General features: G+C 51.4%; 1 protein-coding gene across 2 annotated transcripts in view; it reads right to left on the reverse strand.

Moving 5' to 3' along the window:
- Window positions 1-21,442, reverse strand: part of VIL1 (villin 1) — a 184,702-nt gene that overhangs the window by 79,254 nt on the left and 84,006 nt on the right. For both annotated transcript variants that reach the window (XM_078679240.1, XM_078679239.1), the window contains exons 13-15: window positions 15,055-15,213; window positions 14,301-14,480; window positions 4,154-4,299 (exon numbers count right to left, since the gene is read on the reverse strand). In XM_078679240.1, coding sequence (XP_078535366.1) covers window positions 4,154-4,299; window positions 14,301-14,480; window positions 15,055-15,213 — 485 coding nt within the window. The remainder of the gene's footprint in view (window positions 1-4,153; window positions 4,300-14,300; window positions 14,481-15,054; window positions 15,214-21,442) is intronic.

Genomic DNA, 21,442 nt, shown 5'->3' on the forward strand with positions numbered 1-21,442 from the left:
AGTCGGAAGGGTGGGAGGGAATGAACATATGGGGTGTGAGCGAGAAGTGAGGCCAAGTGCGTGCTGGTGAAGCTTCGTGCTTGAATGCCTCACATGCATTGGGGAGAATCCGCACTCCAAATCCCTCTTGGTAGGATTGCTGGTGGTCCTCTATATGTCTCGCCAGCAATGCGCATGCGCATTGGCAGGCGAGATCTAAAAACGAGGAGAAATTAAGCATTTCTCCTCATTTCGCCACCTTAAGAACAGGTGTTTCCTGTTCTTAAATTCGGCACTGCCAACTATTATCGCCTCTCTTGATAATAGGTGGCAGCGTCGAAATGAATGGGTGTTGCGGTGGAACGCCCACCGCAACACCCACTGCACGCCCCCTTTCACGATGAGTTTATCATGAAAGGGGCCCTATAACCAAGGCAGCGTTAATCCAATTAACGTGTCTTTAAGCCACGTTAATTGACTTAACGCTACCTTGATAATAGGGCGATGTAAATATCGCCGCGATATCGGCAGAAAAGTGCAGATGACGCGGCGATAAGGGGCTTGATAATATGCGCCTTGGGGTGATTACATTTGATGAACATTTTCTATGCCTTCTCTTATCTCAGTTTGAAATTAATTTGACTCTTTAATAACTTTTTTTAAGTAACATATCAGAGAAGGGTGTGGTTGTTATTTTAATGTTTCAGGCTGATATAAACTGCATCCTTCTCTTGCTATGAGGCAGCTGCCTTGGTGTTTGCACGCAGCTCCCTGATGTTGAGTAATATCTCACTGTGCTATATATCGTAAACGGCTTGTAACGTATTAATTCAAGTAATAAAACGATCTCTGTGACAAAACCAGTAACCCGCTAAGTTATCTACACACAAAAAAATCTGTGATCTGCATGTTACACGTTGTGCTTTGCAGCATGAACATTAACCCTCCAAGCAAGTTTATGATGAGTCAAAACTGTGACTCAACAAAACACAGGTCACTCCAGCAAGTACATTAACTACCAGAGCTATCTTACTTTTTTTCTTCCTGAGTATTACTGTAGGTGTCTTAACCCCACATAATATCTATAACCGATCACAGCAGGTTTGAATTGGGATCAAAAGTAGGCCTGGGCTAATGCGCTGGTTCAGCCAGAAACACAGCACCTACGCCTGGTTAGTAAAAGGGAGATAAGAACAGCGACCCATCTGCTTCTGGGAAGGCTGCTCAGGACCCTACGCTGGGCTGCTGGTGCCAGTTGAACAGCCAGACATAGCCTAAGGCCAAATCGGCCAACACCACGCTGGGCTCAAAAGTGTGCCACAGCTGCCTGCAACTCAGATACCGGCCCATTACCCGAGTGCCCACCTGACCATACACATTGCTGCAGTTCCAAGCTGATCGGCAGTCTGCTTTGATATATCAGCACTCAGCAGAGAGGCCACAGACTGGAGGGGCATAGAGCCTGGCATACATTTCTTGAGGGGCAAAACCTGTTCGGATGGACAAAATAGGGGGAAAGGATGAGTTCGTTGGACAGTGGGTTCCCTCTGCGGTTATGCTGAATGAGCAGCTACACACATCATTAGCATACGGGATGTCATAACTACACTTTCACAAATGATTTATTAACATTCTGTCTTTCTCAAATATGCTAGAAAATGCACCACTTGCCCACTCTATTCTCAAACATTTCTCAGGGGGTAACCCCCCTGATCCTCCCTTATGGGGGTGCAGCATTCTCCTTCACCACCGGGCACTCATCCTGAACTTTTAAGCCTCGCCACTTTCAAATGTCACCAGCCGCCACTGCCCGGTCCACCCCGTCTTGCAGCCGCCTGGGTTGATTCCTAGCAAGGGAGGTCAGCCCAGGGGGGCCCTAGCTCTGCTCGACCTGCTGGGCTGCAGACCTCGGAAGGCTGCTTGGAGGTCCCTTGCAGGAGCACGCCCCTCTTGTACCTGGGAGAGCAGAGGGGAGGTGGACGCCCCTTCTACCTGTGACAGGGACGCGTAGAACTCGGTCTGTATTCAAGCCAGGGACACCCTCCAGTGAATCACATTCAGTGTTTGTTGCTTATGAGGCAGAAACAATGCATCACTTGGGTCACAGCCCATTCCTAAAGTACAAAACCCCTCTTCGGTTAAAAACACTTCTAGTTAAACTAACACTTGGCTTTGCAAAGTTACGCCGTGCAGCCGTGTGAGCCGGGCCCACGCCACACTACTTGAAAGAGCTCTCCCTATGCATTTTGTTATCACCAAAAATATTAGTGTCACGTGGTGAGTTAGGGGCATATCAACAAGGGGGCGTTAAAAAATTATCGCCGCTTTTGCAGCCGTTTTCAGCCGAAAAGCGGCGATAATACTAACCCCCTATCACCAAGGACACGCTAACGTGTGAATCCATGCTTCTTCGCCCTTTCCCTCAATGCCCAGCTTTGCATCTTTAATGAGATGCAAAGTGGGCGTTCCTCCCCAGGATAACGGGAGAAATGTCGCTAAGCAACATTTCTCCTATTATCAAGCCTCACGCAAAGCCGCATAGCGACAAGAAAAGTAGGGCTAACCTCTGTTATCGCTACTTTCCTTACGCCTGCTTTGAAACTGACTTAGCCATGATATCCTATGGAAGGTGGATATCATGGCTAAGTATGTCTTGCCCTATCAGCAAGCTATCGCCAAAAGTTGTGTGATTATTGCTGGATGTCCAGCGATTATCACACAGTTGCCAGCTTGCACTCTGAATTTTATCGCTGTGGAGATGAGCGTTGCTGATAGCACACTATCTCCGCGATAAAATTCAGAGTTGGGTGGCGATACTTATCCTAGCGCTAAGTGCGCTTAGCGATAATTATCGCACCCTCTTGATGATATGACCCCTAGTTACTAATCCGCCTGGTTCTTACTACATACAATTGACGCACACATTAGGATAAGAAAAACGTGTGCTTTTTTGCTTATATTCCGACATTTTTACTGTACCTCCCACCCCTTCTTATGCACTTCTTAAACATATGTGTGCACTTTCCTGCACTTTACCCTGGTCCAATTACAGTGTTAATAAAAGTGTCTAGACACATGTGTTACATGTATTTTGTGTGTGTTCCGCAAAGTTAGTGTTCAAGCACTTAGCACTCTTGACACTTCCATGGGCGTATCCACTTTTCCAAACCCATATGTGAATTCTGTCAGCGTAATATATGCTTGAACTGTGTACAAACCTTACACACAGAATAAAAGCACCTAGATATTCTGTCTTTGTGAAGTGCAGATACATTACACGTCCCTACGTCACAACGTTTGGAAGGTGTAAGTCACACTTATGCCTTCAAACTTAGAGAACCAACTGCGTTGTGGTGTTAAAGAGAGACAGACTGGAGAAAATGAAGAGACCTCCTGACGGCTTGCAAATTCTGAAAGGCTAGAAGGAAAGGAAAGAGTCAGTCACATGTCAAATGAGTTTGACATGTGAGTGACTCCGCCCAAGCTCTGTTTTTGCGGAACACCGGAATTCTAGGAAGTCTCCGATTTCCGCATCCCACTCTGATGTCTCACTCTCAGAGATTGAGGAGAAGAGTGTCGCATTGGATGAAGAGATGCCAAAGCTAGTGCTTAATTGGAGCCAGTGGTTTCCGGTGCTCGGCACCAGCACTTAATTGTCAACACCAGCACTTATGACAGTCTACCACATGGTGGTGCTGTTTGTATAATTTACAGATGTGAACAACAACAGTTTTTTATTAATACAATGTACATTGGAAATTACTAATTCCTGCGCCCAATCTATTACTAGAGTTTTGGGATTCTCGAATATTCTGAATTATCACAGTTCTAGGAATGCAATGCTTTGTAGTTGCATTGGTAGTATCCTTGGCAGCGATGTCAGGGGCAATGGGTAGTGCAAGCTGCAGAGGCTTCCTGACTTGGGACCTGCTACTTTTTTTTATTTTATTTTTACAAATTAAGCACTGTGCCATACCAGTACCTGGGTGCTAATATGTTGAGAGGGATGGCTTTTTTCCTTTAAACATGAATCCATTGCTCCTACTTTAGGGGTCACCATAGTCTGTCCCTCCCACATTATGTACACTGGAACTTGATGGTCTCCATTGAGAGCTATGGGAAAAGGTCTCATACACAGACGTCATGCACCCGCCCGCTATGCCAGCTGGATTACCTCTTGGTGTTGGCGTACTGGGATTTGCCCCCCAGAGACATCCAGAAGTCATTGGGCTCCTGCCCTTCTGCCACCACCGTCTTCTCACTTTTGGAGATGAAGTCGGCCACGCTCTTGGCCATCTCGCGTTCATCGCCACTGCAGCCCTGCAGGAAGACAAGAATCAAAACATGCAAGATGGCGCTTCAAGTGGCATCAGCTTGATGGCAACAGCATCTAATGCACCACAGTCCAGACCATCGGGCACCAAAACACAGGAGCATGGCTCCAAATTCCAAGGTGGATGGAGCCACTGTCAAGGGGCTCTCTACCACCTCCATCCATGGGGTCTCTTGTCTGCATGGCACACTGAACGCTGTAACGCGCCCTCTGTTGTGGCATCATGGCAGGTCAGGTTTCCCTGTCTAGCATGTAACAGATAATCTTCTGGGTTCCCAATAGGCTGGTGATCAGGACATGTAGGAGATGTATATGCTGACTTCCTGCAGGACACTACCCAGGTCACCTTGTGCAATGGCCTGGTTTGCAGCTTGACTCATTAACAAAAGATTGTTAGAAACAGGGTCGGACATTGTTAACTCAATAACAGGGCCTCATCACTCCTTTGGGTAAAATAAAGAGAGGACATTGGAAGTCCATGCATTTTTTTTATCCTTTGTTTTGGTTTTTTTGGTCTTTGCTTGGCGTAAACAAGCACTCTGAGATCATGCCTTATTCTCTCTCTGTCTCCTGTTTAGCAGCACACTCTCCCTCTAGCTCCTTTAGCGTACAACTGAGTAGTGTCAATCACACCAGGCAACATATCTGGAGCCTTTTAGGCTCATTGTGGGAGTTGCAGTCTTGGCTTTCTTCTGCTCAGCCAAATAGTACAACAGCTGGAAGAAAGAAAGTCCTGAACTGAACTTGGGTGACATGAAGCCACAGGACCTGCCTCTCCATACATGATAAATCTCACCCCTCTGCCTACAGTCTTGCACAGAGGGTTCTCACACAATATGAGGCAGATAAGAACTTCAGACCATCCACTCTCTCCATGTCTCATTTGGTTTTCCTCAAAGAACCTCTAGCTTTGCACTACTATGCGTAGAATGTTTTCTGCTTTTTGTCATAGGCCTTTTATTTCATTTTCATTCTTCTGTTCAATCTACACTAAAACTCTAACCTATTAGAGTCCTTAAGCCCTGATGTTGTTGTCTAGTGGCCCAAGGTGTCGTAGCGGTGTACTGTTCCTATCAGTTTATCAAGGTTGTGCTTTGAAGGTGGTGGGCCATGTTTCATGAGTCATAATGTTATGGATTTCTTATAGATGGAGGATTTTGAGGTTGCTGCTCCTCATGCCCTGAAGGTCTCCTACTGGTATTTGATAATCCCCCATTACAGAGAGGTCCTCCTTTGCATGTAATATAAGGGTTGCAGTTCTTGCTGCCAATGCTTCAAGGATCCTCAAATTGATGCTTGATGGACTGACCATCTCTCCTACTCTTTGCGATGCTGGGTCTCTTGAGGACCATTTACAGATTCAACGTGGCATCAACCTTCATCTCAGAGTTGTTCTGTAGTTCCTATTAAAGGATCCCTTTTAGGTTTCTCTTGGTCCTGTTTGACGATCCTCTTGGCCTTGTTAAGTAGTTCTGCATCTCAGAGCTGGCTTGTATTTCTTGTAATAGGAAGGTTTTGCTATTCTTTTTGGATGTTTTTGGTGGTTCTCCATCTGAGATTGATGAAGGTATTCTTATTATAATATTAAAAGTAGGCGATGAGACTCACCATGGAGGTTTTATTTAATTCTACCTGGTGGTGTGTGTAGCGCCCAGATTTTTAACAGGAGAGGTTTGAGTTCCTTCTGTATGTATGTATACTTGTAAAGCGCACTGTTACCTCATTACGTGGTGTCCTGGCGCTGTATACCGCTGGGGAACCCGTCCTGGCTTTCCCTGTGAGAGGGCACCCCAAGGTGAAGCCAGGCATCCCTGGCGTTGCTGGGGCCGTTGTGGAGATTAAGCAAGCTATTGCCCAGAGTTGCAGAGTGGGACCCATGGTTAGCGTAGGCACCTAAGCGAGAATTATCGAGTCCGCGGACATTGACCCAAGACCCTGCCGCGTCGGGAATTGAACCCTGGTCCCGGGCCGACCTCTGCTTCAGGGTCTGCCGCTTCTAACCGGTGAGCCACACTTCTCCACTGACCACCCTCTTAGAGTCCTACTATATGATGGAAAGGTGATAAGAGTCTTCCTTGGAGTGTTTTTGAGGATTGGCTCGGTGGTATTTGGTGGTCTCTTCCTTTGAGTGGTGTTGTATTCATTAGAAGAGTGTTGATATTCATTCTGATGGTTTTTGATGGATATTAACTCTGAGAAACACAATGTCTCATAAGGGAGAGTATGAGGCTCTTTTTGGCTGTATTTGGGGTTGCCACTTCTGAGTAATGCTGGGAATCAAATAACAGGAAGGATCTGAAGTTTAGTCTTGTGGTGTTTTTCTTCTCAGAGTGATTCTGTATTTCTTAAAATAGATGGGTTTGTGGTTCTGCTTGATGATGTTTTGTGGCCTTCCATCTTAGAGGTTCCCATGCAGCTTTGGTTAGGCTTCTGCTATTAATGTCTGGTGGTCCAAGATCTCGCAGAGATTCTGGCATCTTAAAAAAGGGTGAACCGTGTTCCCATCAAGTGGCGCTTTGTGGTTTCTGTCTCGGAGAAGACACTATAGTTCATTTATTTATTTTTTTTAAATTTGTTTTATTGTTGCATCAAAGTATACGGTACATCGTGAATAAGCCGCTGACGTGGCCTCAACATTCAGCCATGCGTGCAACGTGTTTTTCGTTTAAACAACTGGTACAAATATCCATTTCCTCCGAAAGTCAGTACATACCATGCAACCATGTGTGTGGGTCAGAAGACCATGAACTTGTAGAGCAAGGAGGACAGTACATGTTAACAGGAGTATAATGTCCCGTCTCAAAGGGCGGTGGAGCGAGGCCTGTAAAGTCCATGTAATGGTGGTACCAGAAAACTGGGGGGGATAAAACCGTGGGGGGGAAGCGTGTAGGCGCTAGTGTGATGGAGATATCGGCGGTGGGCGTCGGGGGGGGGGCGGGGGGAAACGAGCCCAAGGGGCTATTCATCTCGCATTCCAGAAGGGTGGGAAGTCAATCAGGATGCAGGGGGCAACCGGAACCTGCCTCAGGGGGGGGAACAACAGCCAGGCGTAAACGGTCTTCACGGGTCGGGGGGGGAGAAGGAGTAGGGGGGTCACCCATTCGCGTGGAATGTCGAAAACTGTAGAGAAGCATGGCCCATTCCATGGAAATGGGAAATTTTCGCGCGCCCCTGGCTTCTTCCTCTCTAAGAGCATCTTCCTCCGCCGCCGCCCATTTACTGACCGCCCCCGTCCATGCTGCTATAGGGGGACCTTCCGGGGATCGCCAGCGCATGGCTATGCATCTATTCGCCAGCAGGAGCGCTAAGGACACGAAGCGCCTATGCACTGGGGCTTGCTTAGGGACATGGAGGATACCTAATGCACTGGATTCCCAGGTGGATAGTGTAGTAAGGCCTGTCAGGTCAGACAGCGTGTTGTGTACCGCTTGCCAAAAGGAGTGAAGGTCTGGACAGCTCCAGAACATATGGCGAAAGTCTGCGGCAGGGGAGCAGCATCTGGGGCATAAGAATGGTGTGGAGGGATAGAACTTCTGTAAGCGCGCTGGGGTGAGGTACGCCCTGTGGAGGATATAGTATTGGATGTTCTTGAAGCGGGCATTCCTAGAGACGCGTTTAGGGGCCTCAAGCGCTTTAGTCCATTCCGAGTCATGTAGTGCGCGACCTATGTCCTCCTCCCATGTAGCCCGCAAGGTTGTCAGAGGTGCTTGTGAAAGTTCCCGAATGGATTTATACAGCCAGGTAACTAAGTGGCGTCCCACCCCCATACGCAGGACAGCGTGTATTACTGGATGCGTGTCTGGCTCGCCAGTGTAGAGGTTAAAATGGGGTCGGTATCCGGCAATCAGCTGTCGATACCTGAGGAATTGGCCCGGGGGGAGACCGTATTCAGCGGTCAAGCGGTCAAGTGATTTTAAGTGGCCTTCCTCAAATAACGATTCCAGATCCGTGATGCCGCAGTGCGACCATTCGGTGAAGAATGGCGCCGTAAAGTAGGAGTCTTGCCTGGGGCTGCCTATCAATGGTAACAGCGGGGAATACGGAGGCCTATGAGGGGACAATCGGTGAATCCGCATCATGCACCGGCGCGCTACCGCCACCTGGAGGGGGTACGTACGTCGTGGCTTGGTTCCCGGGAGAAGAAGACGGGTGAGTTCCGGGGTTGCGATTCTGCCCGTCGAAGTGACAGTCTCCTGAGGGTAACGATCCGCCGTCCAGTATGACAGCCATTGGAGTTGTGCCGCAAGGAAATATGACTCGAAGGACGGAGCTCCGAGCCCTCCCAGTGTCGTAGGAAGTTGAAGGGTTTTCAGGGCGACCCTATGGCGGCCCTCGCCCCAGATAAGGGTCCCTAGGAGGGAGTCTACATCGCGGAAGAAGGATCTGGGCGGTATTACCGGCAAATTCGTGAAGTGGTAAAGGAGTCGGGGAAGCATAATCATTTTGGCTAGAGCTATTCTTCATATCGGGGCCAGTGGGAGCTTATTCCAAAAAGCGACCGCCGGGCGTAGACTGGCAAGTGCCTTACGGTGATTCCCCTCGAAAAGGTCAGCTGGGGAATGATACAAGCGGACACCAAGGTAACGGGGGGCTTCCGCGGACCATGAGAGGGTGTGCGCTCCGAGCCCAACCTCCCGGGGGGGTAGGTTCGGGTGTAAGGGGTAAACTGTGGACTTGTCCCAGTTTACCTGTAGTCCCGAGGCCTCTGCGAAGTCCGCTAGTGCCGTTCCTATAGGGGTCATGTCCATTTCGATGTCTCGGACGTAAATGAGAAGATCATCCGCGTACATGGATACGCAATGCGTACTGTCTGCAAGTGGAATGCCCCATTCCATCCCTTCCCGGCGGAGCCGAACCGCCAGTGGTTCGACTGCTAGCGCAAATAAGAGAGGCGACAGGGGGCACCCTTGTCGCGTACCTCGCCGAACTGCGAACGCCGGTGATATGCGTTTCCCGATACGTACCCGCGCGGTCAAGTCGGTGTACAAGAGGCGTGTGTACGCCATGAGTGTTGGGCCGATATTCAGGCGTTGCAAGATCGAGAAGAGATAGGGCCAGGTGAGGGTGTCAAACGCCTTCTCCAGGTCCATAATGAGGCAGGCGGCGCGGGGAAATCTGTCACGTATCTGGTCTTGAACGTGGAAGATTCGGCGAAGGTTCTGGGAGGTGTTCCTACCCGGAACAAAGCCGCATTGGTCTGGGTGGACCAGCGGGCGTATGATCTGCGCATAACGGTCAGCCAGAATTTTCCCCATGATTTTACAGTCGGCCGACAGGAGCGTGATGGGACGATACGACCCCATGTGGAGTGGGTCTCTGTAGGGTTTGGGAAAGGTGACAATCACGGATTCCCGCAGTGACTGGGGTAATCTCCCCAGATGAAGAGACGTCTCGAGCACCTGTGAGAAATGGGGGACTATTAGAGGCGAGAAAGTCGAGTAGTATTCCAGCGGGAAACCGTCCAGTCCCGGCGCTTTATTCCGGGACATGGCACGAATTGCCTGGGTAATGTCAGAGGGTTTTATCCTGGCGTCGAGGGCGCGCTTGTCTATGTCCGAGATTTTGGGCAGCGTCAGTGGGTCCAAAAAGCGGTCCACAGAGAATGGGGAGGATTGGGTCGGGGTCCCGTACACTTGCGTGTAGTGGCGCTGGAACGCCAGGAGGATCTCGGCCTGCGAGCGTACCAATACACCATCCGGGTTGATAATATCCGTGATCGGCTTGATTTCGGTGTCCTGTTTCGCCATCCAGGCTAGTAGCGTTCCAGTCTTGTCCCTGTCCTTATGAACCCTAGAGGCGTAAGCCCTAAAATTGTATCTGCGGAGGTCAGCGCAGGCAGTCTGATACTCCGTCTTCGTCTTGGCCATGAGTACAGCGTGTTCCTCCGAGTCGTCAAGCCGCTTAGTAAGCGCGGCCAGAGATTGTTCCGAGGTTTGGAGCGCCCGTTCCAAGGTGCGACGCACTCCCACCACCTGTTGGATGCATTCCCCTCGCGCCACCACCTTAAACGCATCCCATTCAACCAGTACCGACGATGCCGTGTTAGTGTTGTGCGCAAAATAATCGCGGATACTGGATTCGTGAGCGTCTCTGAATACTGGATCTGAAAGGCAGTCCCTAGGGAGACGCCAGGTGGGGACAGGTGGGTGCGGGGGGCGCCAGGTTAGACGGATGATATGAGCGTCATGATCCGAGAGGATCCGACCTAGGTAATCCATGGAAGTGATCTTAGGGAGGATAGGTGCAGAGCAGAGGAAACGGTCCAGGCGGACCCTAAGGTTATGTGGGATCGAGTGAAAGGAATAAATGCGAGCCAGTGGGTGTAGGTGTCGCCATGCATCAGTGAGTGCCCAGTGCGTGGTCCATGCCCTGAAGAGTTCTGCCTGTCGGGGAGCCGGGGAGTGTGCGGGGGGAGAATGTGAGCGGTCCAGGGTGGGGTCCAGCGTGCAGTTATAGTCACCTCCCAATACCCACGGGACTGCAGTGAACTGGGCCAGAACGCCCGTGAGGTGATCCCAGAATTTATCCTGATCTATATTGGGGGCGTAAATGCTGCCAAGGAGTATACCCTGTCCATCAAGTATTCCCTCTAGGAGCGCATACCTGCCCTCTCTATCTATCACCCGTCTGAGCTCTCGGAAGGGAGTACCTGGCCTAACCCAAATTAACGCGCCGCGTGCAAACGCTGAATAGTGTGTGGCACAGAGGGTCCCTCGCCATTTGAGCTGCAGGCGAGAGAGTTCAGTGGCGTTCATATGCGTCTCTTGCAGGAACGCAATATTGGCTGACATACGCTTAATGTATGAGTAGACAGTGTAGCGTTTGCTGGGCGTGTGCAGGCCTCGCACATTCAGTGTGAGGATATTAATGTCTGACCGTGAGTCTGCCATTCATACGGTGACAAGAGTGGGAGAGGGACCCCCTTGAATCCCCCGTCGGCCGCCAGTGTGTATGCGTCTCGAGTATTTCTAATGCGCCATGCTTCCACAATCATGGGGGAGGGACTCAGGGAAATAACCGTAAACAGAACTTTGGGTGGGAAACAGTCCCAATACTGAGGATATTTCACCGGAGGTGGCATATCCAAACAAATGTCCCACTAGGGGAAAAATACAACGGGTATCTGCGGGGGTGGCAGCGTATGTCGCTGCTGGGCCTGTGCGCGGGTCGGGCTCTGGTAGGATAAGCGTCTATCGCTCGCAAGCGCTCACAATTATTAAACAAAACAGTCTAGGCTCCTAGACTTCGCGCAACACAATAGGTCACCATGAGAAGGATATAACAGTGGAAAGTTCTTTCATCATGAAGAGGTGCCAGGTTGAGTGGCCAGGGTAGCGTCCGAGGTTTGTATCATAACAAGGGGGGAGGAGATCGGTCCAATTCCCGACATTGTTCCGTCGCTGTCCCGGTCTTTCTCTGGGGTGAACAAGTGTGGATGACCCTCCAAATCCGATACCATGGGTGACGTGTGTAGTCCAGTCACCGCTCTCAAGGCCTCTCGTCGTTCTTGCATGATTTGCGTAAGATCGGGTGAGCCCGTAGGGGATGAAGCTTGGCTTTTGGGGCGGCCTGCTCGAGTGCGGCTCGCACCTCGTCTCCTGGAGCGTCTGAAGGCGTTGTTGCGTGCTCTCTGGGGTCCAGGAGTAGGGATTGTTGGGCAGTGGAACTCAGTCCATTCCTGTGCTTCCTCCGCCGTGTTGAAAAAGAGGGCTTTCCCCTTGTGTAGTACTTTTAGGCGGGCCGGGAACAGCAGAGAGTATTGAAGGTCATTTGCGCGGAGGCGCCTTTTGACGTCGAGGTAGGTGGAACGCTGTTGTTGGATCTCTCGGGCATAGTCCGGGAACACCATAACGTGTTGGTCTTCCACTTGTAGGGGGCCCGCCGTCCGGGCCGCACGAAGCACCGCATCGCGGTCCCGGAAGTGTAAGAATTTAGCCAACATGGGGCGTGGAGGGAGGCCCGGCTTGGGCGCCCGGGCTGGGACCCTATGTGCTCTTTCAATGGAAAAAAAGGCCGACCTTTCCGCCTCCGGTGTGAAAGATTTGGTCCAGAGCTCCATGTACGTAAGGGGGTCCGAGTTCTCAATGCCTTCCGGCAAGCCCAGGACGCGGATGTTACAGCGTCTCGAGCGCCCTTCCAGGTCCACCGTGCGTTCCTCGAGGGCCGCCACGCGGTGCAGGACTTCCTTCAGTTCCGCCTCCTGTGTCTTCATCGCAGGTTGCAGCTCGGTCACAATCCGTTCTCCGTCTTTCACTCTGTCCGCCAATTTGCGGTGGTCGTCGCGGATTAGATTGATGTCCGTCGTCAGGACGCCCAGTCTCTCCTCCATTGATAGGCGGGATAATTCGATTGCCGCCAATACTTGGTCCAATTTTGCCGAGAGTGTGGGGTCGGTTTGCGACGCGTTGGCTTGCGTCCATGTTCTCGTTTGGGGCATCCTCTCGGGGGCCGTCTCGGGGATAGTCGTTGTCTGCGTGGGTCTCGGCTTCCCCATGAGTGCAGTTAGAGATGGGGGGGGGCTTGCCCTCCGCGCGTTCCGCAATCCGTAAACCACCTCTCCTCAGTATATCTGGGCGGGCAGTAGCTCAGGGTAAGTCGGGCCCCTAGCCTCTCCCGGTCTCGGGGCGGACACTGCGTTCCCCCCCTCCAGGGAACCTCTGCTAGGGTAATGCGCGGTAGCGAGGGGGTGACAGCCCAGGTGTCAGGAGATGCACAGCAAATGGTGACTGCTCCCACTGTCCAGGTTTCTCCGGGGACAGGGTGCTTGGCAGCGAGGTCCGATCCCACCCCCCCAGGCGACCCCGGGGGTCGACGAGCAGGCGACCAGGGCCCGGGAGGGAGGAGGGGGTCGATGAGCGACTCCGGTATGGCGTGTGAACGTCCTGGGGTCAGTGGAGCACCGCACTTGCAGGGTGAAGTCCGCGTCGATCACGGCGTCTCGGCCTCTGCGGGCGCCATCTTAAAGTCAGGCACTCGGGTCCACTGGGTCACGTAATGCGGCAGAAGCGTTCTGAGCTTCCCCCCCCCCCCCCCCTGACCAAGGGCCGGCGCCGTCCGCGACCCTTCGGCGGGCCCCATATGGGGTAGGATGCCGCCGGGTCTCCGGCACCGAGGGTCATAGGAGGAGAAAGGGGGGGGGGTAGGGGGGTCGTCACTCACCGCCTTCCGATGGGATCGAGGTCGCCTGAAGGACCCAGCGGCATACAGGTGGTACCCCCACCGGCGTCCGTCAGCCAGAGGTAGTGGGCCGATCAGTGCCGGGGTGGGCTCCCAGTCGTGCAGGAGCGCCGGGTTAGTGGATCGTCGGGACGACGGCCGCCATCTTGCGCACCCGGCTGTCACCACAAGAGTCCAGATGGCGTGGTGCAAGGGCTCGCGAGTCGGTCTCTGCGCCCTGCGGTGAAGTCCTGGGGTCGCCAGTCGTCCTCACTGCCAGATGCTGTCGCCTCGGGGATAGTCCCTCAGTGGCTCCCCCCGCTGGTAGAGGGAGCCGCGCCCGCCATCTTAGATACTCGGCGCCCGGCTCCGGTTCCGATGTGGGACGGGACGGTGATCAGCGCTCGTCCGCAGCCCCCGTGGTGTCTCCAGAGGTCGCCTACAGCAGGTAAGTCTCAGTGGAGCAAAATGTGCGGGCTGAGGCTCCCGGCGATCTTAGGAAATGGGCAGGATGCTAGCCCGATCGCGGAGCCTCAGCAGGACACAGCCGCCATCGTGGCCTGCCAAGCCACGCCCCCGAAGACACTATAGTTCATGGTAGGAAGTTACAGGGGTTGTTTTGAGGATTCAACTGATGGTGTTTGGCAGGTCTCTGTCTCTGAGCGGTGACGCATTTCATGTACAATGGAAGCCTATTCTTTACACATCTAATTCCATGGTTAGCATGGCAACATCCTCAGTCCTACATTTCCATACTACAGGTAGCAGTGTAGTACCCCAAGATTAACTCCCCGTATGACAGGTAGCAGCAGTGAGATGTCCCATGACTTACCTTTCCGTACCATAGGTAGCAATGCGAGACTGTCTTTAGTACAAAGACGTCATTGGAATTGAGCGAGCTCGCACGAACAGGCACTTCAATAGCCTTGGTGTTGTACTCGTTGGTGCCGTGGACGTGGAAGAGTCGAATAGGGGGATCTGGCGTATCATTGTCTGCTCGTGAGGTACCGCCCTGCAGAGAACATGAAAGGAAGAAGGTAATGAATTCTCACCTGTGGTCACCATTCTGTGGGGTACACACCTCACTCACTCACCTTTTAGGGCCTGCCAGATTTTCATTGCCAGACATTTGCTCCCTCGCCCTTACACTCACTCACTTGCTAACTCGCTCAAGCTTTAATGGCCTGCTCGATGTGACTACCACTCACTCACAAACTCACTCATGCACTCACACTTCTAGGGCCCATCAGCTGGTCACTGACACTCACTTATTCACAAACTCACGACCTCACGTACACATTCACTCACTCATTCAAACTTTAAAGACCTTCCAGATGTTTACTGTCACTCACTTACTCATGCACTCACTCTTATATTGACTCAAACTTCAAGAGCACATCAGATGTTCACTGTCACTCACTCACTCACCCACTCACCCACTCACTCACTCACTCACTCACTCACTCACTCACTCACTCACTCACTCACTCACTCACTCACTCACTCACTCACTCACTCTTTTTGGGCCTGCATCTGTTCACTACCACTCACTCTTCTAGGGTCCGCCAGGTGTACCTAGCCCTCACCTCATAAACCACCAGTTTTCCTCTGAAGATGGCCATGAGGTGGGTGGGCTCCTTGCCCATTGGCACGCGCACTTGCACTGGCTGACCCTCATACTTTTGATCCAGGGTTACCGCCTGAAAGGCTGAGGCAGTTATTTCATCTTGAGAGGCATGTCGACCCTGGAGAAGGAAGGGGAACTGTAAGAACGTTGCAGTGGAGGGACAGCGAGGTACTGAGTGAGTTGAGAGGTGCACAGAGGATACTAGGAAGTCAATAGCACAGAACAAGCAAAGACATATTCCACACAGAGGAAAATAGAAAGCCTTCAGCACAGAGAGAGGCGGTGTGTGATTAGTACAGAGGGAGTTAATAAATCTACAGCATGGCTAGAAGCAGGGGTTCATCAGTATGGAGGGTCTAGCAATTCTAAAGCACAGAGGGAGGTAGGGTGACATTGATAGATGGCAGAATAACATATACAAAGCATGTACATGGCAGCGTCGGTTTTCTTAGTACTCCAAAATATCTAGTGTCACGAGGCTGGATAGATAAAGCTTTCACCCAAAATGGCGTGGAGTCCGAATCTCCTACATGTAATGCCAGAACGATCGCTCTCGCGAGCGTTTTCAATCGTCACAAGACATCCTCCAATCGGTAAATATGTCTCAAGCAAGGTCGCTGAATCCCCAAAAAATCCTGTGTGGTTAAAAGTTTTCCAAACTCTGAAAACGTGACTCTCCAGTGTCTCTGCGTGAGCTTCTATCGAACTTCGATAGAAACTCACGAGGGAGACACTAACCATACTCTTTCTTAACGGTGTGGACAATGTGTGGTTTCCTACTGGCAGTCAAGAGAACAAATGGTGCCAAAAATTAGTCATGGGAATTAAACACATGCATTAGTCCAACATTGCAACTATTGTCGCCAACAGTCTCAAGGAACCTTTTAAAAAAATACAAAAAAACAAGGGCAGTATAGATATAACATCTAGTACTATATTTTGCACGAAAATTTGAGATAGCATTTTAACAAACATGCTATAGTCATAACAAATAACAATGCATGCATAAGTATGGGCTCAAAAGCACCAAACAATACTACTACGTTTTAGCGTCTGACTTCCCAGCGGCTTTAACTGTCCGTTGCCTCGCTAATGAGACCTATACATACAGTTCAAGGCCCGTCATATCTCGGATAGAAATCTACTAGCCTATTCCCATTATGTCGAGCTCAGTCATTTTCAGCTTCATAACATACAATGCATGATGTTCTGTGGCCACTTTTGATATTGCAAGCATTTGTATAAACACACTGTCCTGTTAATGCTCGATTATTAACTGAAAACAATGTCCTTTCACAGCAAGTGTTTCTAGTCTTCCAAAGATGCACATTTGCTTTATCCGGAAATGATGAAAGCCTGGTTGCTATTTAAACCTATAACTCTCTAGTTACACTAAGATAGCAGGGGAGAAGGAGAGCAAGCTGCGAGGAGAGAGCAGAATGAAACAAGCACGGGCGCGGCCACTCTAATTGAAAACAGATAGCCCCTACATGCCGCTGCTCGCTCCCGCAAGGTGGATGACAGCACAAGCACAAGTGCTTGAAAAGAGCTGACCGATTTCTAAAGGTCATCTACTAGTGCAACGCATGCGCGCTGCCTAGGCGAGACCTAAAAAGACACTGAGGGGGTAGGGTGAAACACCATTGGGCATTTGGTGGTACATAACTTTCTACATCTCAACATTGCCAGGTTGTATCGTGGAGCAGTTCTTGTCAGTAGGGATGGCGTGATATGTGCCACAACAACTTATTGATATACACTGCTCTCTTCTTTCACAGCCCAAAGTTATTGCCAGTCCAGTGCCATCTGCTTGTAACTCAATGAATGAGGAAAGAGAGAGGACATTACAGCACAAGGCGAGCTTACAAGCTGACAGCAATGAGTGAGAAAGGAAGATGACAGAAAACCAAGAGATAAGCTTGCAAGCTTCTAGAATTGAGTAAGCTTGTTAGTTGGTGTTAGAAAGGGGACCTCTGGCTGGCCAAGGCTTGCGCCAAGGTCAGTCAGAGACCACCATTTCCAAGGTCAGGGCAAGGGAGTCACACACCAAGATAACCCCCGCTCACCCTCTAGGTAACGTGGCGCGAGCAGCAAGGCTAATCTCAGAGGCGATGTGTAAAGCGTTTGCGCGCGCACCCCAGCAACAACAACCATAGGCCCACCACAAAGGAAACTCCACACAAGGTTATATCAAAAATAGCCTTTGTATTATAATAATAAAAACACATTAGATAACACACACACTTTACAATGTGCCAACAGGCACGGGCAAGATTTACAAGGGATTATGTACAGGACAGGGCCACCTGGACCACTGTCAGGGGTATGCACTTTTTAGAAATAACACTTGTAGGTATAACACTTTAGCACATAAACATACAATGACTGTAACACAGAAAATAGTTAATGTAGCATACAACCAGTAACTACTGGTAAAGGGAAAATACCTCCTACGCCACCCTAAACACTGTAGGGAAATCACGCAGGGAACTAGGACCTTATCATCAGGACCTATGGAAGGAAAACCTATCACCTAAGCAAGTCACATTTAGCAAAGGGAAGGAAACCTAAAATAATCACCTAGGCAAGTAACATTTAGCAAAGGCAATCAAACATCAACATTCCTCTAAGCAGGTCACTTTTAGCAAAGGGAAATAAAAGCACAAGGCATTACCTAAGCAGGTCACTTTTAGCAAAGGTAATGACACCAACAATCCTCTAAGCAGGTCACTTTTAGCAAAGGGGATAAACACATAAAGAATTACCTAAGCAGGTCACTTTTAGCAAAGGTAACATGAACATTCCTCTAAGCAGGTCACTTTTAGCGAAGGGGAATAAAAGAACAAAGAATCACCTAGGCAGGTCACTTTTAGCAAAGGCGATAAAACAAACAAGAATTGCACATGAAACATTAAAACACATTCAGAGGTGCAGGTAGAACATTTGCGCAGGAATCAAATTAGCACGTGAATCATAAATTGCGCAGGGTGCACATGGCACAACATAAGAAATGTCCCTCAGGCCAACTGGCCTCGAAAGGGGCTGAAATGCCCTGAGTCTCAGTGTCAGGGAAGCTGCGCAGGCAGCACAGCACACAAACCTAAACGTAGCAACTGTCCACTAAGTGCTGGACAGTTGTAAATATGAACTGGCAAACGTTGGAGCCAGGTGGGCTCAAGAACAAAGTGGGGAGACACAGTGTGGGAGCCTCGGGGCTACAACCAACTAGCTGCCTGTGTCCCCCTAGAGCCTCTGTGGCTCGCAAAGTAAAATAGGCAATGTAGAGCTTCAGTGCTCTAAATTAATAAAATGCCCCCAGAACCTCCTGTGGGCTCTAACTAAATAGGGGCTAGAGCCTCGTGGGCTCAAAGACAATGTGGCCGGGAGCCTCGCTGGGCTCGAAGAACAACTAGGGGCAATGAGCCTCGCCGGGCTCGCAATGAATAAATGGCCCCCGGAGCCTCTTGCTCCCACCAGGAAATGCACACACGTTGGAGCGGCCCTCTGCCAACCGGGGCCGCTCTGGAGAGACAAAGAACCCTGTCCCTCACTCACCGGCACATCGCGGGGGCAGGAACACTGCCGGCTCGCCTCGCGCTGCTCCTCTCTCTCGCCGGCGAGGCGGGACTTCCGGTCGGCCTCTGAGGGGCCGCGCTGTGATTGGCCGGTCGGCCAGATACTTCCGGGTCGTCGCGGGCAGCGCGGCGGCTCGTACTAGGCAGGCAGGCGGGCTCTAAGTACCCGAGGAGTGGGCTCCCTCGTGGTAATTTCCAAAATCCAAGTACGGGGCAATGCCGGGTGGCACCGGCCTTAAATAAAATATAAAGCGAGGTAGGCACTCGCGATGCGCCGCAAATCGGCGAAATCAGGCGGGCAGATGCCGGGTGGGCACCGGCTGTACAACGAGCGCTCCCCAGCGCTCGGGGACAAGGCACAGCGCTCTTAAGCGCTTAGGGGCTAAAGAAAAGCGCTCCTAGCGCTAGAGATATCAGCAAAGCGCTATTGAGCGCTGGGGCACCAGGAAAGCGCTATAAATCAAATAAGAGCGCCTCCAGGCACTCTTAAGCAAAAGCAAAAGCTCCAGCAGGGACTGGAGGCAGGCAGAGGGGCAGGGCAGGGCCAGAGCCAGCACACTGGGTCTCCAGGCAGGGAGACAAGCCAAGTGGCGGTCCTCTTGGCCCCAGCAGCAGCAACAGCCCCCTCTGGCAAGGATCCACAAGTAGAACAACTTCTGTGGGGACACAGCCCTATTTTTATACCATGAATTCGTTTGTTAGGAGGTGCAGGGTGGGGGGAAACCAGTTGCAGCTGGCTTGGGAGTACCCTTGATGGCCCAACCACCCCTTTCATTCACTGGGGAGGCTTGGGTCATTAGACAAACCACAGGGGGGCGGAGCCAGCATTGTGTGGGGAAAACCCCAGCCCATCCAGGACCCAGGTCTACTCCTCCCACACATCACTCATGCTGATCTCACACTCACCACCGGGCAGACCCATCCAGACTTCCTGGAGCCTGGCATGCCAGCCAGCTCCAGCCAATCACGCTCCACTATCCTCACTGCACACATACATCAATGTCCAGAAGTAGCACTTCCCTTCTAGACACATACATGCCGCACATACCATTGCGCAGCATTCACTCTCACGAGTTCATACATACTAAACTCGAGCCTGCACTCCCCACACATCAGGAACTAACATGGACACACACATCCTCCATGCATTCCTATGGGAGGGCAGGCCAGCCATACTACACGCACGCACTTTACTCTGGGACACAGGGAAAAAGTGCGCCAAGACCCAAAAATCACTACACAGGGTCACAAATAAAGGCAAAAAGATTAGGGGTGAACCTGCCCTAAGGCCCAAGTCTAACACGACCCCCTTCCAGCCAAAACGCAGGGCAGACCGATCACCACCGTGATGGGCTTCCCTGCTTGGGGCGATAAAACAAGGACGCGGGCCCACAACTGCAGGGACACCCTCCTGTTTTACGCCACGGTGAACCCCTAGGGTTCCTTCTAAAACTACTGTAGGGACTAACTGGGGTACCCCACTGATACTCTCCAGCTGCCCTCGGCCAGGACCAGGCCCTAGGCCACCCAGGTACCACTGGATCCTGCCTACTCACAAAGTGGGGGGTAGTAACCCCTGGCACATAACAGCCATGCTCCACTCTTCCTGTCTGCAAGACAGGGCTAGACTTCCACTGGTTCTCCAGCCTAGGGTCTACAACCTCAGGCGGACCAGGAGTCTCAGGGAAGGCTCTCCTCCCCTTACCTCTTCTCCTAGGGTTCCTCCTCCTCCTGCGAGGGGTCCCCTCTAAACAACATTCTCCCAACCTAGGGTTTAACCCCTCAGGTTTTACCCGGGTCAGAGGTGGGCTTTCCCACCCTCTGCACCCCCTTCCAGAGTCCTGCTCCCTCCCAACCGGGGCGGTACATCTGGATGAAGAACTGGTCAGGACACTGATTACAGTAGTCCCACCCTTCAGGTCAGGCGGATCCTGAACCTGGCCTTCCAACCTCCGGTCTAGAACCTTTGGTGGAACCAATGCCTGGCACTCCAGGACTTCTGGGGACTCACATCCTATCCCCAAATCACTCCTTTCACTGGACTTCTGTACTCTCCCTACTGGAGCGGTACTGCCAGACTCTAGAACCATGGAAGCTCCGCTTACAGATGCTCCAGGTCCTCTACACACTAGGAGATCTCCCTCAAGTGAACTAACAGGCAAGTCTAGGTTCCCTTCCTGGTGTTCCCTAAAGAAACCATCCAGGCTCTGTGACAGGGCTTCGGGCGTCTGGGGACTCTCGGTCACACACTCACTCCCGCTCCACTGAGACAGGCAGTCAGCCCCTACACCCTTCTCACTAACCAAGGACCTAGCTGGGCTACTCTCACCCTCCTCCACCACACTGGGCTGGAAGACACCTGACCCACTATTGTTGGAATCACTCACTAGTGACTCTAAAGAACCTCTCGCACTGTCCCAGCGCTCTGCTTCTTCTGCAAGGTCCCAAGGACAAAAACACTTCAACTTCAGCAGGTGCTGGCGCAACTCTGGACAAACAACACTGAGCAACTGCTCTTTGAGGAACATATTCACCACACCGTCCACCTCATTGTCCGAGTTAGCCGTCAGCCAACCCCACATTGCATCCGAACAGTCATCCACAAAATACCCCCACTTCTGGTGAGATGGTTTCTTAAGGTTCCTAAACCTCAACCTATTCTCCTCCTCTGGGGAAACAGGAACCATACTCGGGGAACTGGGAGTGGGACTGTCTACACTTATATTTAAAAAGCTGCCACCACTGGACTCCACCCTCCCTGGGGAATCCAGA

Source organism: Lissotriton helveticus, chromosome 3_1 (genome assembly GCF_964261635.1).
Source record: "Lissotriton helveticus chromosome 3_1, aLisHel1.1, whole genome shotgun sequence".
In the NCBI taxonomy this organism is placed as follows: Eukaryota; Metazoa; Chordata; class Amphibia; order Caudata; family Salamandridae; genus Lissotriton; species Lissotriton helveticus.